The sequence below is a fragment of the Coccinella septempunctata genome, chromosome 2, assembly GCF_907165205.1.
Source record: "Coccinella septempunctata chromosome 2, icCocSept1.1, whole genome shotgun sequence".
Lineage (NCBI taxonomy): Eukaryota > Metazoa > Arthropoda > Insecta > Coleoptera > Coccinellidae > Coccinella > Coccinella septempunctata.
Genome location: NC_058190.1, coordinates 46,071,503 through 46,090,951, shown reverse-complemented (window position 1 = coordinate 46,090,951; position 19,449 = coordinate 46,071,503). Strand labels below are relative to the sequence as shown.

At 37.2% G+C, this 19,449-nt stretch overlaps 1 protein-coding gene across 4 annotated transcripts in view; it reads right to left on the bottom strand.

Moving 5' to 3' along the window:
* Positions 1-19,449, bottom strand: part of LOC123307843 — a 91,606-nt gene that overhangs the window by 6,329 nt on the left and 65,828 nt on the right. For all 4 annotated transcript variants that reach the window (XM_044890297.1, XM_044890298.1, XM_044890299.1 and 1 more), the window contains exon 2: positions 7,709-8,316. In XM_044890297.1, coding sequence (XP_044746232.1) covers positions 7,709-8,288 — 580 coding nt within the window. In that variant the 5' untranslated portion in view covers positions 8,289-8,316. The remainder of the gene's footprint in view (positions 1-7,708; positions 8,317-19,449) is intronic.

The window sequence follows — 19,449 nt, the reverse complement described above, 5'->3', positions numbered from 1 at the left end:
TAACTCCCAATGGTTTGTCCATCAATATTATCTCATTTGCCAACAAAACGTACCAGAAACCTACATTTGAATCGAACTTATCTAATCGAGCAATTGTCCACATTTTTATTGAATGTGGGCAACATTGCGTGAAATTCTGTTATTCTTTGTTTTAGCTAGAATAATAAATAAGAGCGCCAGTCAGCTATTAATACTCGCTTAGCCTTTTTTCGTTTTACAGAAGAGAGAAAGTAAGATTACAAGTAGCCGTTGAAGGCAGGTGGATAAAGTCATATAGATAGATTTACTGTGTTGAGATTTGAATAGGAAAGTTGCTTTACTCAGTGAAGTACTTGTTTTTTGATAGATGTCGAGATAATACTCGACTGAAATTAAATTAATTGAGTCGTTATACGAAAATTTGCAGACCAAGATATTGTGGTAAGATCGAGATTGAGCTAAGCTCAAAGGAGCTGTAGAAGAAATGCACACTAGGTACACGATAATTTTTGATGACATGCAATAATTACAAGAATACCGCAGTCCTTTCAGAGAATCAGGCTTCATCAAATTTTTCGTTTACGTCTTTTTTTTCGACCTACAAACAGAGAGAAGAAATTTATACATGATCGTGCATTCACTGGCTTTTATGAAGTTAATTTTGTATTCAGAACCGCTACAAATTAGGGATAGGTACTCAAGTGCTTACTGCCACTGTTATAACTAATTAAATTTGTAGCACTTATTATCCGTTGGTACGATTTTATGGCAACGCTGTAGGCCAGTTGTTTTGTGCAAAGAAATATCGGAGGAGTCAGATCAGGCTTTCACAGGAATTTGTAAAATTGAATTTGACTGCATAAATTTCAGTATCATTCAACGTGAATATCACATTGTTGTTTCGTTAAACACCTGTTTCACTCTAATTAAGTGGTCGTAAAATAGTTTACGTAGCTTTCTGGTGCTTCCAAACCAACCGGATTCCACCAGTAGCGGTAATTTCAATTTTTCACACTGGGAATTTCTCATATTGACTTGAATACTTCACAGAACTATTCAATTAACAGAATAGTTGTGAGAAATTCGCTGCTTTTATGATGTCTTACAGTTAAAGCTATGAATATGCAGACAACTATTCTGATGTTTAGTTCAGAGGAGTATGAGTATGGCTAACTCAGTTTTGGTTCATATCTCAAATAGACATTTTGTAGAGCAGAAGAGTTCACGAAGTTTTTTCTTCCTTCAATTGAATCAAATTGTCCATTTCGCTTTGAAAAAATATATTAGGAATCAAATTCTCAGATGGCTCATAAAACCCCACAGCCATTCTCCTAACGAATATGATGAAAAGAGTTCATGTGGAGCACCCTGTATGTATAGTATGCTACCTGCCTTATTGGGTTCTGAACCTTATACGTAATCGGCTGTCTCGTTAACCTTCCTAGATCTGAGAAACAATAAGTGTAGGCTAATTAAGAATCGCGTATACTAGGTACAACCCATGCAACAGCCACAGGCAAAAAAGGTAGCCTATATCTATAAAATGAAATTGGTATATCGCCGACTCAAGGGCAGAATGGTACATTAACATCTACTAGAGACAATACTAGTCACGAACTCCAAGCATAGAAGTACAATTTGATGGAAGGTTGGTTTTTTGCGATGCTGATGGAAGCCTCCTATTTAATTTTTAGTCATTGGGAATTTTCAAGGATTTTTGGCAGCACAAAAGGTGCAAGTTAATATTGTTCATCATATTCCCTAGAAGAGATTATCAAAAACTGAATTACATCATTTTAGATGATTTACACTGCGCAAAAAAATTAACGCACATTATGGAAATCTCAAATTTATTCTACAACTGAAGGTGTTCTCAATGATAATTATTTTTATCAGAATTATGCATGCATATGTTATCCAATTTCAACGGTTTTCTTCAATACAGATGTTTTTTCCCAGCAGGAATAAAAAAAGATGATATTATCAGATTTTGAATGTATTGGCTCCATTCTAAAATCAGTTGTTCTCGATCAATTCTAGTGATCAAAAGTTTTTCTTTCGTTTGATTTTCTACACTCGATCGCTATGCAACGCGAAACACGCAATTTGACCCAAGAGGAATTTGCCCAAGCGGTAGTTTTGCGAGAAGAAGGGTGGACATACACAAGTATTGCAGAAAGGTTTGGAGTTCCCATACAAGTGTGTCCAGAATGTTGCAGCGATTCAGGGAGACAGGTATGAATGTCCGAAGACCAGGACAGGGTAGACCACGGGTAACAACTGCCGTTCAAGAACGTTACTTGAGAGTTTCTTCGTTGAGACAACGGTTTGCAACCGGTAGCCTCCTTCAAATTCAGCTTCAGCAAACTCATGAAGTGCAAATTAGCACTCAGACAATAAGAAATCGCCTCAGAGAATATGATTTAAGGCCTCGTGTCGTGGCAAGAGGCCCAGCTCTTACCCCAGCCCATCGAAGGGCGCGTTTGGATTTTGCGAGAGAGCATATCCATTGGGAAGAGGCCGATTGGGAAAGAGTTCTCTTCACAGATGAGTCTAGATTCTGCCTATACCATTGTGATCGACGTTCCCTTGTATACAGACGTCCACATGAAAGATATGCTCAGTGCAATTTCCTGAATAGGGGAGACTAGGGAGCATTGATACATGGGGAGGCTTGATACAGGCTTATATCCGCGATCTGTAGCCGTTTTCAAAAGTATTATACTAGTGAACACTATTTTTTGGCAGAGGGCATTGCGTGACGTTAATATGTAAGGCTAACAGTAGTTTGTTTGTGAAATATTCAACGAAGAGTGTTTCGAGGTGAGAAATTGTAAGTTTTTACTCAAGTTACCTAAGGGTTTTATGATCATGCATTAATTCTTCGGCATAAACAAACATTTCACTGGGAAATATGCATAAAACTACTCAATTTACAGTTTTATTCGCTTTTCAAAATATATGGGTATAAGATGAAAACATAAATCACTTTAAAAATTGCTTTCAGGGAGGTTTGAGACATTTGTCGTGGAGAGGCCTGATACATGTATAATCTTCAAAAAATATTCCGTAGCTAGTTGGATAGGCCTACATGAAGGCGTCTTCACCATCCAACATATCAAAGGCATTTTTAAAAACCGTACAATCCCCATATATTTAACGAGGCCGACTTTTCTTGTGTGGAAGTGACTAACTGACAATTTCCTGATTTTTCTACACCTAAAGGACCAAAGCAAGCCAGTATCATTGCTGACCTACCTACTGAGCTGAATAATCCTCTCGATTACTCTCCCAGTACATCGTATCAATCCTCCCATATGTGGGGAGGCTTGAGACAGTTTGCATGTTTTTGTGTTCAACGTTCTGTACAGAATAAGATGTTTATGTTTTGCGACTTCTATATTTATTTTGTTGAACGATTAATTGAAGAATTATATAATATAAAAAAAGTCCTGCTTCTTCATATAATTCAGTTTCCAGAATAAAAATTCCAAAAAACGTATCAACCCTCCCCAGTCTCCCCTACTACTGGTTTCGGGGGAGGATCGATTATGGTATGGGGTGGAATATCTTTGACTGCTCGCACAGACCTAGTGGTCGTTGATAATGGAGTTATGAATGCTGATAAGTATATAAGGAACATTCTTTAAGAGCATGTAGTGCCATTTGCCCCATACATTGGTGCAAATTTCATTTTTATGGACGATAATGCCAGACCCCATCGTGCGCGCATCGTTCAGGAGTACCTTGAAGAGGTTGAAGTCTCTCGAATGGAATGGCCAGCAAGAAGTCAAGATCTCAATCCGATTGAGCAGGTTTGGGACAACCTCATTAGAAGGCTGAGAAGTTCAGAAAATCATCCAGCTACTCTTAATGACTTAGGAAGCCAACTCGGAGAAATCTGGGAAGGATTAGATCAGAACATTTTAAGATCACTCATTTTGAGTATGAACCGTCGTTGCCGAGCTGTAATTAACGCAAGGGGTGGAAATACCAACTATTAAATCACTTATCAGCATTTCAGTATTTTGAAAATTGTTCATTTCTCTTCTTTCACATAAGATTCGGTGAAATCCTGAATTTTTCTTCCATTCAATGTGTATAGTTTCGTTCAAAACCTTCCCGAGAGAACATAAAAAATAAGTTAAAAAGTCAATGCAGAGTTTTTTTGCGCAGTGTATTTCACTACTACACGTGTTTCGCTTTCGTTATCACAACAGCATCTTCAGGTGGCAAAATAGTGAGAAGCTGAGAGCTGTAGAAACTGTCCTAATGAATTGGTGAATGCAGAAACAATTTCTGTACACTTCTTATGGTAGGTTACCTGAACGTCTTTATAGTAAGTAGGAAATTTGAAGCAACATGTAGTGTTCAAGATGCCCAAAGATCTGGTCCAGCAACAAGAAAATTGATATAGTTCATTAAAGCTTTAAAGTCTTATCTTTTCTTTCATTGTCTTAATATTTTTTCATGCTCAAAATATATTTTATGATTGACTGAAATAGATCCAACAGAAAATCTGATTTGTTTCATGATTAAAGTACTTGTCTACTTGTAATTAGTCTTTCATTAAAAAGCGATTCGAAATTCTAACAACGCGTTGGTAGAATTTTCCACGCTTCGAAATGCGTAGGTACAAGATATTTTCACTTTCCCTTCCCTCAATAGAATATCAAGTAACATGCTTTTGTCATTCTTATCATAATGTGTTTTATCGAGTTCAACCTAAATTACCGACTCTCATTATTCCGCTGGGTAATTCAGGTCACAAACATTCAGCAAATTTGCGAATATTTATTATGATAAATTATTTAAATTTAGTCAACCCAAATGATTATTTCATCCTTGAGCTTATTCTATTATGCTTTTTCTCTTTGTGTACGAAATCTTCAATTGTAAATTTATTGATGTATGGACGCAACCGAGATATTGATTGAATGGTAAATTGGATCGAACGCCAACTATTGGCTTGTACAACGAATCATTATTTAACAATATTGACACCCAAACAATTTCATTCCGCCTACATCGAGAATTTTCGAGAGGTAAATTTCACAAAATAATTCTCAAGTTGCTTCGAAACTATGTTGGCCTTTTTCAAAAATTGAAATTTCCTCGGTTTTAAAGTTTTTTATTTCGAATTATTATTTGGAGAAGAGACATTAAATGTATTCTAAGAAACCAGGAAACCGACAGTAATGAAATTTTTTCATTTACAGCTTGTATTATAATCTTTCCATGAACAATGAATTGAATAGACCTTAAATTCAGCATGTATGAGCTCATTATGAAATAATTAGCAACTTGCTTCACAAGAAATAGTTTTGAAATGCTGATTGGAACACTCTTAAAAATATTTTCAATATTTCGTATGCGTGTCCAGGTTGAAGTTTGAACAAAGGGCAATAACCATGAATACGAAACGCCCAGACGTCACATAACTTAACAAAATTTTTGCAACTATCCTATCCTCTATTCCGAGCTCCACATAAAAGAGATTTACAAGTCGGGTCGCAAATCATCGTCCCGAAAAAAATTGTAACTATAAACTCCAATGATTTAGCATTTTACGAGATAGAAACTACCTGTGCAAGGTCGTATGTTAACTGTTTAACCATACCCAGACCAAGAGGGTGTTAGATTCTGTCGGATGCTATTGACAAGCCCACGCAGTATAATAATTCGAAATCATTATGGCCAGGGAAAGTGCTCTTACTGCTCTTACACAATCCAAAGAAACAACTGGCTACTCCATCAGATACCAATCTATTTATGGGCGTTGCTAAAATGACGATTTCATTATATTCTGATATATTAAAGGTGAGATTTGATAAACGAGAGCTCTGCCAGACTGTTTTATCTATACATAATTGAATGGTTCACATATTTTAATTAGGGTCTGTTAGTGCACGTGAAGTTTTAATTATGTAAGTGGATGTTAGAAAGATGGATCGTTTTGCAGACCGCCACGACTGGAGTGTTGGTTTTTGTAATTAATTTGTAAATGGGACATGCACCTATCGAGAGAAAACGATACGTTTTTGAACGCTTTGCTCTGTTACATCGATCATGATCATATCTTTTTGGTGTTGATTAACTGGAATAAATGCCGAATAATGAGGTCATTTTTCATCTGCTGAAGCAGGGTTAGTAGGTATTAGGAAGCTAATTAATTTTTGATTACTTTGTAGGTGCGTTCTACAAGAACGCTATGCTAAGTTCAGTGGGATAAAGTATACTCCATTCACATTTATTTCAGCAGTCGGTTGGCCATGAAATAATTTTCTCAAGTTTTTGTAACTAGAACGGAATAAGGTTGGCACTCATGAAATGTCGTTAATGTCATAACGCCGTTGCCACAACTAATATCGATTTTTATTACGAAAATGCCGAAAGTGATTGAAAAAAAGACAGGGTTTCAGGAAGTACTATTTAGAATTTAGGTCCGCTCATTCTAGTAGTTATATAAACTGATATTCTAAAATCCACAATACGTCAGACGGTAGCGAACATATTCAATGTAAGAGAATTTAAATAATGTATCTGAATCTAAACGACTTATATTTCAGCTGAATATTTCCACAATCAAAAAGATTGTGAATGAAGAGGATGACAAAGAATTTCCTTCTATTGGAAGACCCAAAAAAGGGGTAGCATTTGAGAGTTTTATGTTTGAGTGAATTAATGCGAAAAGTTTACTACAGGATTTTCGATGAATGTCATCGTAGAATAAGTTCCCGAAAATTGATTTTTCTATTTTTCATTTGACTTGTCCTATACATTGTAAATGTCTTAAGGTACCAATAAATACCGAGTTATTATTATTATATCAATGCATTAAGATGAACAACCACAAATATGCGCCAGTTGTCCTGCTAATTGTTTATACAAATCTGAAATTTTTGTTCAAAGGTGAAGTTCATCTTGATTGAAACTTTCTTTAGTTCTTTCTACTCATATTGATGCAAGATATGATTTTTTTTGAAGAATTTAACATTCTTGTAATTATCTGTCAATTCCTTCGGGAGATACCCAGTCCCAACCACTGCAACATATTCATTTCATCTTCGAGTTAATATTTTTGAAATCTACAACTGATGTAACGTATTCAAACTTTAGCCAAAGAAGATAACGAACATTAACTCTCCTCAAGCTAGTGCATATTATGATATTATACTGATCTCTTGTATTTTCCATGCAAATAACTGGATTTGGTACGCCTTCAATAAGTTTTTATATAAACTACAATTATGTTCGTCACATATTTTCCGAAGAGATTCGACATTGTGATAAAATACGTGATAACAGAAACTTTTACGTAGAACGGGCAACATAGCGTTGATTTAAAACCCAAAAATGTTTTGACAAGCGTCATAACCCCACATTTTCGTACTATACAGAGTGAAATGTGTCAAATTTCCATGGCCAAGCGACTGCTAAAATAAAAGTGAAGAAGTAGAAATGCACAGGAGTATAAAATTATAATTTTCTACTCTAATGCGTTTTTACTCACTATTCCACACTTATTTCTGCTTCGAAAGAATCACACCAAGTAATACTCTAGTTTTTCTCAGCCCCCTTGAGAGATTCCACGTTCAACATATCATTTTACTCGACAAGATTAATACTAGTAAGCTCGTAGATCAACCTTTATCGATAGATCAAACTTATTTGGGAGATTCACCATTTTTGGCTGATTCACCTTTCGTATGTTACTCGAATTCCTCACCTGAATAACCCTCCGGAAACTGCAGTAGGTTCTCGTCGACCTTCTCCTTCCCCTTTTTGAAAAACACAGCCTTCGCTTGGATCTTGGTAAAACTATCGAAGCACCTGTACAGAAGCAGCGGTTCACCCCCATCGATCTTGACCACCCTGGGAAGGGAGTACCGTTCCAAGAAGTCCCTGGCTCCAAATTCCTTATCGTTCCTCCTGTCAGCAGAAGAAGAATGCGACTCCTCTATGCTACCTATCCTGCTCTTCGTGGAATCAGGGGTGTTGTCCTGCGAGTCGCTCTTGATTATGTCGAAGCTGTAGCTCGACTCGTGGGAGTTGTATCTCCTGAGGTACGTACGCTTCTTCTCCAACCTCTTGCATTTGTCGTCCTGCAGAACGAAGTTAGAGGCGTCGAAACTGGTCAGCTGGTCGGAATGCCTGAACAGAGGGTTGAAGGAGGTCTTGGGGGAGAGGGGATTGTGCATACGTAGGGAGGGCATGGATGAGTTTCTTCCATAGCTGTTTCCACTCCTGCTAGAGCTGCTCCTGGACGAAACTGTGGTGTTTCCAAACATCTTATTGTTGCGTCGCATCACATGGTATCGTGGGTCTTTGAGTCAGCTGGAAATAAATGAAGTATTATGTTGTGTTGCTACATGATGGGAATAAATTAAGCCAATGGACAAATGGACTTGTATAGCTGAAAACAGTTCTTCAGCATTACTTTGGTTATTCTTTGTCTGCTTCAATCGATTCTGAAAAAGTGTAAAAGATAGCAAGGATAAATGGATCGAATCAACCGCGTGAATAGATATAACTAGAACACCCGGCTCACAATTGAAGTAGGTACATAAACTTATCACTCCAATATAAATGGAACTGTCCAATAGGGTTAGGTTAAAAAATTGCGATTAGACAAATCTCCTGCGGATTCTGCATTGTACAGAGATTAAGAGAAAGTTAAACGTGCATTCAATCGACTATATTTCTGTTGCTCAGGTGGGTTTCGTATTGACACCACAACAATAGAAATGAAATAACATTATAAGTAGAGAAATTACGACACTCATATTTCAGCATAGATGTGATGATTCTATAGATGAAACGTTATTAAATTTGTTGCATCTTTAGTAGCCTTGCAAGACCAATCGATAAGTTGAAGTAGGTACATTATCTTCCTACATAGAAGCCTTGTGGTCGAAGCTCCATTTTCAAACAACATTTGAACACATATTGAATAGCTTACTCACACATTTTTGGTGTGAATTCTGTTTGACCTCAGGTAAAAAAAGCAGCCTTCCAGATACTCCTTGTTTGGAGATGTTCAAGCAACCAATTGTTACTCAAAAAGACTCAAATGGTGAGTAACCTCAGTAAGATTCAGCAAATCCCACATTCTCTTTCCCAATATCACTCTCCGGCAATCGGATGCTGATTGAATTGAATATATTTCAATACGGGATGAAGTGATGCAGAAGATAAATGAGTTTCATGCAAATAAGGATGCTCGGATAAACGAGGAAACGAAACAAAGAAACGAAGATTAATGAATAAGTTATAAGAAGAGTGGGGAGGGGACATTGTTTCTCAGTTGCATGCGATTCCAAACTCGGAACAGACTCGTACAAATAGAAAACAACCTATTTTACGACTAAATTAATTAGGCAGCCTGTGACAGAAATGGCAGGAAAACTTGCGACAGCTGTGACATCATTGACATTCATGTGGGAAGCTGAAATGCTGAGAATCTGAATGCAGACGGCCGAGTCAGTATTTCAGCGAGATCTTGCGATGGTCACCAAACGATTCGGAAAATGATCCGAAGTTCAGATCATTATACAGGCTTGTGATAAAGTATGGAATCAAGTAAATACACTGCTCAATAATTGATCACAGATCACGTATAAATTTCCCTTTATGTATCGACTTGGTTCCATACTGAATCCAGTAGTCATTGATATTTTGAAGATTTCTTGGGTAAACCTTTGTGGAAAACTGAGATATATGGGCTAAAATCTTATCATGCACTTATTACACTTTTCTAATTAGTCATTTACTCAATGTATTCACTAAAAACTCCTGCATCATGGCCAAGTACAACGGTTATTTTATCTACCTCATCTCCAAATTCCACCTAAGATCTATTCTTAAAGATCGATCCTTCATAAATAGTGCCGATCATCAATAGCGGTTTCTAAGATCATCGGCTACACACTTTGATCAGCCAAGGATGAACCCGTAGTCTGGCACGAACAATATACACGTAATTACAACACGACTGAAAGTTATTTTTAATTTCAATCTTTCAGATAATGAATCTGCAGATTTCGATTCCGGATACCGATGCCAGACACGCTGGTAATTGAAATATTATTTACAGCTTCCTGCAGCAGGTCTTAGAGGATCGATTATGAGCGTAGCTTTCAGAAATAAGTGATTCGCTCATTGCCATATCACCATTGATATAGGGGAGACTGGGGAGGGTTGATACGTTTTTTGGAATTTTTATTTTGGAAACTGAATTATATCAAGAAACAGGACTTTTCTTATAATATATAATTCTTCAATTAATCGTTCAACAAAATAAATATAGAAGTCTCAAAACATAAGCATCTTATTCTGTACAGAACGTTGAACACAAAAACATGCAAACTGTCTCAAGCCTCCCCACATATGGGAGGATTGATACGATGTACTGGAAGGCATGAGACACAAATTGAAAATATAAGTCCCATTGGCATCACTTGCAGATGTCACATATAAACATTTTTGTGCCTTTTCTAACACCGGCAGATTCTTCGTCGCGCCATTGCGAGCACACCTGACACCTGATCCAGAATTCGTTTGATCTAGAGGATGAAAATGAACCATTACATTATATATATAGGCTACATCTTCGCCCTCTTAGTCATATTCTTCAACCGTGTCATCCTCATTGTCCGAAATACCCCTGACTACATACTCTTTCTTACGTATACCTCTTTTGTATGATTTTTTTGGTTCTTGTTCTGCCTCGGCTATGTATGCTTCTGGATGTATTAGAATTATTTAGCTCAGTAGGTAGGTCAGCAATCATACTGGCTTGCTTTGGTCCCATAGGTGTAGAAAAATCAGTAAATGGTCGGTTAGTCACATCCACATAAGAAAAGTCGGCCTCGATAAATACATAGGGATTGTACGGATAAATTCCAGTTGTTAAAAATCCCCTTGATATGTTGGATGGTGAAAACGCCTTCATGAAGGCCTATCCAACTAGCTACGGAATATTTTTTGAAGATGATACATGTATCAGGCCTCCCCACGAGAAATGTCTCAAACCTCCCTGAAAACAATTTTTAAAGGGATTCATGTTTCCATCTTATACTCATATATTTTGAAAACCGAATAAAACTGTCAATTGAGTAGTTTTATGCATATTTCCCAGTGAAATATTTGTTTATGCCGAAGAATTAATGTATGATCATAAAATCCTTAGGTAACTTGAGTAAAAACTTACAACTTCTCACCTCGAAACACTCTTTGTTGAATATTTCACAAACAAACTATTGTTAGCCTTACAGATTAATGTCACGCAATGCCCTCTGCCAAAGAATAGTGTTCACTAGTATAATACTTTTGAAAACGGCTACAGACCGCGGATATAAGCCTGTATCAAGCCTCCCCATGTATCAATGCTCCCTAGTCTCCCCTACAGCTTCATATTGAAATGGGGTGTTTTTGGACATCTTTCGATATCCTTACAGACTTAGAAAATTCCGTGTGTTTGTTCGTTCGTATGCACTTTTTGAAGAAAAACACAAACCCATATTTCTTCTAAATTGAGTATAGATGAGAGGGTTCTTGAATAATATTGAACTAACGGTTCTTAATTCAGAATACAGCAGAGAAGAATTTTCGAAAAATGCTCTTTGAAAGCAAGTTTCTCTCATTTGATTTACTACCTGAAGAAGTCCGCCATTTCTCCTAATTTCAATTCTATAATCACAAATTTTCAGACTAATTGCCCTTAATTCATCACAATCAAAGCTTTTCTCAACAATGGAATCCTACGAAAAGTAAAATGTGTAATTTAGCGGCCATAATCTAAGTCAACCGAAAGATTGTAATGTGGAACTCACTTTTACTTTATCGGTCTGTTCTATTCTATTCTGAATTTTGCAATTAAAATGCATCATTGTCAGAGACTGATGGAGAAACCAGAAATGAGGGTCACTTTCATTCAAATAGATCCACTTGGCTACTCCATGTTCATCAAAATCTAATCATCCTATGGATTAAATGCGTACATTCATGCTTAAGTAAACATAAATGTACTTATTTGCTACAAGGAAGAAATCTTGGAGAAGAAGTAAATTGTCGACTAACGTTACTAGATAATGAATATACATTGCCTCAACCCTTTTAGAGAGTTTTTGAACGCTAGAAATTCTCAGCCTTATGGATGCATTTTCTGTTGCATTAAAATGAGAATTATAAGATAGAAATAAGTAAAACATGAATAAGTACTCCTATCGATATTGCTAACATTTCTTATTTGTTCAGCTTTGTAAAATTCTGTAAAATATTTATTTCTTTATTTTAGTTTCTTTTTCTTTTTTCATTTAGAGCTCGTGAAAATTTTCCAGAATAAATTGTGATTAGAGATCGGTCAGTTTATTTCACCATGATGAACCAAAACCCATATAAATAGTTTCGGGGCAAAACATCCTCGACTTTCCTGTGGAATCGAATGTCTTTGTGCAGATCTACGTCTTTGCATTCGCCAATAGACCTATAGATGCCATTAGCATCCAACATTATGCATATAATGCCCTTTTGCACGTGTTCCCTCATACTGGCGACCTTGAGATCGATTCAGCTGCACAAACCAGATAACGAACAGAATATTTCTGCACGGTATTTGGTATTTGTTTTATTAGAAGATTTACAGACTGCGCCAGACGACATTATCGTCGGCGAATCTGATCTGATATACTGAAATAATAGCATTAAATTATATTACGCCAAGTTTGCAGCCAGTGTTTATATGCCTGCTTTATTTTTAGAAACGGGTGCGTAAAGGACACTTCTAACTTTATTTTGCCTTATCGAGATTGTAGTGGTCGTTAATGGGGGATTAAAGGTAGTAAAGGTACTTGAACGAGGCTGCTCAATCGCTTAAAAACGGGCAATCTTCGTTGTAGATAATCTTAGCGACTAATCTCAATTGGTCATTTCGTTATTAGGGTCCCACAAGTGATACTTGTGGTGGTACAGAGGATTATGTATAATTCATAGTGTTTGTATATGTTGGCACTATTTTCGTACCTAGAGCTGAAAACTATCGAAATACATGAGAATAACAGGCGCAGTGGCAGTTACAGGAGTAATTTTTGGGGAGGGGGGTCATAATTTTATATTTGAAATTCTGTAAAGTGCGAAATAAAATCATTTTTTGATATTCGAAAGAATATTTCTCTTATGTTCTCAAAAAACAACTCTTCAGAACATCATCGTAGACTGTCCAGAGACAGGCTTCTATCCAATATTGCAGAACAAACAATATCAACAAGCATTCCTCACGGAATTTATCAATTGGAGTATGGTCACCATAAACTTTCAAGAGCATTCGATGCAATTCAGTTGACTTTCCTCCAATTAAAACAGAAAACTAAGACCTCCCGTTAATGCTGTTTGATTACCGCATAATTTAACAGCAAAAACAAGATTTTGTATTGAATTCAAAGAGATTTCAACTGAATATTATGGTCTCGCCTTTCTGGAACTATCTAAATTAGCTGTCACTATGAGACATTCAACAGGGAGTAAAATTTGATTCAGGATTTGACTTGTTGAATTGTAGTGGGGTTTGTTCAAAACATTAAGTGAAAACCTCCGACATGAAACGTTAGCATAAGTGGTATAATATGCCAGATGAAGCTATCTTTGTTTACATAAGCCCGAAGCAGGTGTTCAGGATCAGTGTGTGCCTGTGCATAAAACCAGTATTACTCCTGCCCAGTTGATTTTTTTCGATACAGCCAGCGCTGTCGATATTAAAAATGACCGTCGGTTACTTACTCGGGTTATTTTATCAATTAAAGGCCGTTTGTTCGCTTTCTGCGGAATTTATGGTAATAACTGGTATGTCAGGGTTACATTATTTGTGTACTTTATTCAGATAATTCTGCTCAGCGGAGATTCACTTTCGTTTCGCGATACGTGGATAATTCCCGAGTTTATGACATATTTTAGCATTCGCATAAGACAGTCTGTGCAACAATGTTGCGGCTCAATTGGCTCGGCTGTCTGTGAGAATGCTAGATGGTAGAAACGCGCCAATTACCGGGCTGTTTCACGTATCTCGGTAAGAATTATGCCATTGCAGGTTCTTTTGATGAGCCCGATTTTCATTATGTACAGGGTGGGCAAAATTCGTTGTCTACTGAGGGAAGAAAATGGATGACACATTCTCGAGCTCTTTTTTCATGACTAATCCAAATCTGAAAACAGAATCGGCCTATCATTTTTAAATTTATAAACTTTCTGAGACTTTTTTGTCTTTGAAGGTACAAATCTGAAACTTGAACCTTCTTAGGCACTTTTATACGTAGAATCCACTGGCAAAATATTCTTTCCCAATTTAGAAATAACAAATTCAATAAAAGTTTGCATTCAAACAAAATGTGCGTTCACCTAATGATTCGAAATGAAAAAATATTTTGAGCTCATCAGTGGATTCTACTTAAAAAAGTGCCTGTAGATGGTTCAAGTTTCAGATTTGTAACTTTGAAGACAAAAAAGTTATGAGAACTTTACGAAATTATCAAACTCAAAAACGAAGTATCGTAGGAGGCTGCGGTTTTCGCCATTCTTTGTTTCTCCGAAAAAGAGCTCGGAAATGTGTCATCCGTTTTCTTCTAGCTGCTATAGTTCTCGGGATCCTCTCGATAGCGAATTTTGCCCACCCTGAATGATAAACCCCTATTACAGCGAAAGTAAATATATTACAACTCAAACGTAAAAAAACTAAACAAAACAAGGTAACTTTGATTTCTTTCATCCTTTGGTGGTTTCTTTGTGGAAATAACGTATCCTGCGAAAAATCGGCATATTTCCTGATGCCAATATGTGCCGCTTGTAGCTATTCGGCATTGTCCCAAGTCACCCTATGAAACAACAAAATAAATAAATGAGATCCGTGTTGCCGTTTGATTTGTAAACAACCTTGTTTCATGACATCTAATATCCCAATATCCCACGTATCCAGAAAAAAAAATTACACACGCACAAAGCGAAACACATGTACAGGACACTAGAAAGTATGAAGGCCATAAAAAATCGCTTTTACGCTTCTGAATTCGTTAATTTTTCCTGTCAATTCAAACACTCTGGTCGCGGCAAACTCAACAGGAATTAATTGTTAAACTAACCGAAAAGACGCTGCACAATCTTATAAGTTTGTCCCTTCACTCATAAATGGTAAGAAACAAAGAGATCTGCAAGGGGGGTAATTGTCCCAAGTCACCCGATCTACCGATATTTATGAAAATCAGTATTCCTCCTATTTCAATTCCCCGCAGGTTGACTCTTCTTATACAACGCCAAATTGCATGGATTCAATGAACCGGAAACGTATCCAACACGACTGGCCATCTGCATCATTACACAAGGCTCAGTAACGACCCAAAATGTTAGATCATTTTCATAACTTGTGCGCTCCAGCGGTTAAGGACTAAAGTAGTGCAAATCGTGAATACCTTAACCGGTATATAACACTCTTGACCTTATCTAGAGGTACATTATTGTATCACGTCTAAGCCATGAACTGGACTTAGTTGTGGAAGGTGCCATTGGAGATTTAGGGTATCTGTAATGATACCGCAGGTATCTATCGGTTCGTGATATCCAGTAAAGATAATTATCAGCGCTGAAAGCATAGAATTGGGTGGATTATCACCGTGCCTTCAACGCATTTTTGCTAGCACTGCAGCATAATTATCCATACCACTTGTAACTGGTGTACTTGAGAGATGATCACCTTCCTGTTATGGTGTGATTGAATTTGGCGCAAGTTACCGTATTCGAAGTCTTGTAATTCACGATAATGGCGCTAATTTTATCGATCTATTAACGGGGATCGAGGAATGGCCAGATTTGTAATTGGCACAACGGTGATTCCTATGCATAAGATCGGAAAATTTCATTTTACACGACTCCAAAGAAAAGTGTCGTCAGTTTTTGAATTTTTTGTAGTGTTGAGGAAGCCCAGTTTCAGGAGCGTCAATTATGAATCGATGGTTCATTAAAATTTTAATCCTCCATTGAACGATGTATAAAACGTTGCATGCTTAATGCAGGTAATGTGGTAAACTGTTATCTACTGTTGTAAAAGAGAGAATCTCATCTGTCGAGAAATATTTCCTAACTTTGAACACCATATTTGCACTGGAAATCGAAATTTTTGACACTTACTACAGACCAAATAATTGATACACGTAGATGCCCTGTTTGTTCACTGTCCAGACACTTTCTAGAGAATCACCTGAGATATACATGTTGTTTCACGTGTGTTTGTGCATAGATAAGTGGTGAATGTAGGTAATCTAGGCCTTTCAAAAGTGTTCTTCTCTATATACCTAAGATCCTTAGTTTTGGATATATGTACAGGGTTATTTATGGATTTCGGCCTAGAATTTCGATATTCATAACTTGAATATGAATCTGAACAAAGCATATACGAAACAATACTACATTTACGGCCCCTGTAACTCTAGAACTGTTAATTTTATCAAGATCATGTAGGGAAACTTTTTGTTTGCAATTCAATTTGAGCTAAACTGCATAGTTTTCAAGATATTCAAGAAAACGTGATACAAAATACTAAATTTTCAATTTCCACCCAAAAATATACAGCTGCAAATATTTTAAAGTAGATTTTTGAGGTCAAAGGGAGCACTTTTTCCTATACAATTTTTTCCGATTCGACCCTGATAAAAAGATATAACCTTTTTCAATTTTCATTATGAGCTGTACCACCTTGTGGATCTTTTAAACAGAGTTGTATTCAGCCAAAGCAACAAATTTTTCAAATTTCACAGATACTTAAAAAAAAAGTACTTAGAAATGAAAAGTAAAGATGGGTATTTAAAATTTAAAGCGTTTTGTTTCTATCGCACAAGTTGGCAACATCGACTGAAATATGCGTGGATAATAAAGGACAACAAATACACCATCTAGATGAGATAGACAAAGATGGCTATGTATGAAGTCTGCAACGAACGAGGAAGGTCGTAAAATATTATGGCATTTTAAAGGCCGGTTACTGTTGACGCTCGCCAGTGAGTACGCGCCTTATGATGGCTGTAGATCAGCAGCTGTTATTTTATAAACAAGCCATTGTTCTTTTTATTTTCTAGTAGGCGCAGTTGCCAAATCGTGAACTAGAAACGAAGCGATTTAAATAGTTTCCGCGGTGCATTTGAAAAATTCATGAATGAACTCATAATTATTCTGTTTAAACTTGCATATTATGCTGTGATAACCAAAATTGAGGAGAATTCCTTATTGTACCGAACTAATAGTTTGAATGAATTTGGCAACTATCAGCACTATTGATGATGGCTTTGTTCAGTTTGAGGATGGAATTTCACACACTCATCAAAAACAAGGTCTGAGTAGGATTTCGAAGGCAAGCAAAAGTGGAAAGCCTACAGAAAATTATGCAATATAACATAATGGGTCCACACTTTTCGCATACATAATCGTATATGACCAATCATGATAGACAATTCCAGAACGTAGAATCCATATGGAATACCTAACCCGAGATCATGAAACTCCGTTCCATAAAGATAACTAAGCACATTTAAAGCTGTCAACGACCCATTACGGAAACCAACCATAAAATGTTCATAGCTCCGATCTGAAAATCGGTAAAGTACGTGACAGACAGGTCCGAGATCGGCTTAATGGTCCAATGCTCAACGTACACCGATGGTTCATTGGCTCTGATTGTCCGATTTCAAAGCGGGCAATTATGCAAAGTTGAGGAAGGCCTCTGACAGGCCCGATATGGCCTCCGTATATGTATACGCGACGCCAATTAGGAAGAAATCGCGATTGGGGTCATTCATTCACAGAAAACACGAATCTGTGCGACCTGCGAAGACAGGTTGTACGGTATATTCGATTAGGATGAAAAAACTAGACTGAGGAGGAAGTCGGGCTTTTTTGTCGGGTTATTTTTACCCGAGAAATGTCCCATATATTTGAGCGTTTGATAAGGTAACGGACCGTGTGCGGATAGGCTTCATTCGAGGAATGTTTATCGGATTTAGATCGGCCAGAAGCGACTTTTATTGACGGGCGAGATTCAACAACTCATCAAGTGTTATCGGCGAATAGACAAATCTAGAAGATAACCCATACTGAACTAATCAGCAACTCTAACCGGACATTCATCAAATCAAAAGTAACTTGGAACGAACATTCATCAAATCAAAAGTAACTTGGAACGACGCCAAAAAATTGCAAAAAAAACTCCACAGCAAAGGATGAGAATGTATGCTGCTAAAGAGCTGTGGATTGTTGAATCAACTTGGGAACAAATCGTCCATACTCTCTGCAGATAAATCAAAATCGGAGAGAGGTGGTAGTAGTGTAGGAGCATATAGAATCAAACTGAAGGTTCCTGAGACCATAGGTCAGGAATCCAGAGTTCTTCAACATAAGGGCTCAAGAGTTCTTCGAAAGAAACCTTGAAGGGTCATATATTCACAACATATCTGACAGCCAGGCCTCGCTGATGACCTGTGAATAGTCTTATACCAAGTGGAAACTGATCGGAGACAACAGCAAGACTCTTCTACATAAATGCCTATGCACTAAGGTATAGGAGCAGAGCTGCCACAGCCTGAGCTTCGTTTTTGAGACACTGCTCAAGACTCAATGTTGGTACGAATAAACGAAAGATTGCGAAGATATTATTTATTTAATCAGCATCGTTAAGGTTTGGCTGAGCCTTTCAGAACTGCTACCACTTGGATCTTTTTCTTATTAAATCAAAGGAGGTCATCAATTGCATTGACAAATCTCACGCCTGCCTTAGAAGACTTGGCTGTTACCTGGATAATCAAAGCTGATGAAGAGGACAACATAGTAGCATTGAAAAGCGCGAAATCTTCTCTCATTGGCCTGGAACTCTCTGTGAAATGGAAAATGCTCCTGCAAGAAAGGTTCAGGAGAAGGAAAAAACTGAAAGAGAAATCTTCCGAGGAGGTATCATTCCAAAACTTTAATACTGTGAGATCTAAGAAGTATCTGGATCTTAGCAAAAGTATTCTACATCTCCTTACTGGATTTCTCACAGGGCATTATGGCCTCAGGAAGAACCTCATCAGAATAAACTTAGCAGGAACTAACAAGAGCAGTTTCTGAGGAGGAAGAACCTCCAGCCAACGTAAAGAATGCTTTGGACTTTGGGCGAGACACTTGTAGAAGAAAGGAAATAACCTCCTTGAAGATATTCCAGAGAGTGCAATTGATTAATACTCTGGAACTGGAAGAAGACGATATATCTACATCCAGGACTTGCTTCTTCATACGTATGGTTCGTAAGCCTGTCAGTTCCGAACACTTTCCCATGTAATATGGCAGAAGAGATGTATGTAAGTGACAGTGTCAGCAGTTCCACCATTATGCGAAGCTCTGCTCTATGCAGCTTATGAGAATAGTACATATAGTTACTGTCAGCTCGTTTTTACCTGTCCAAAG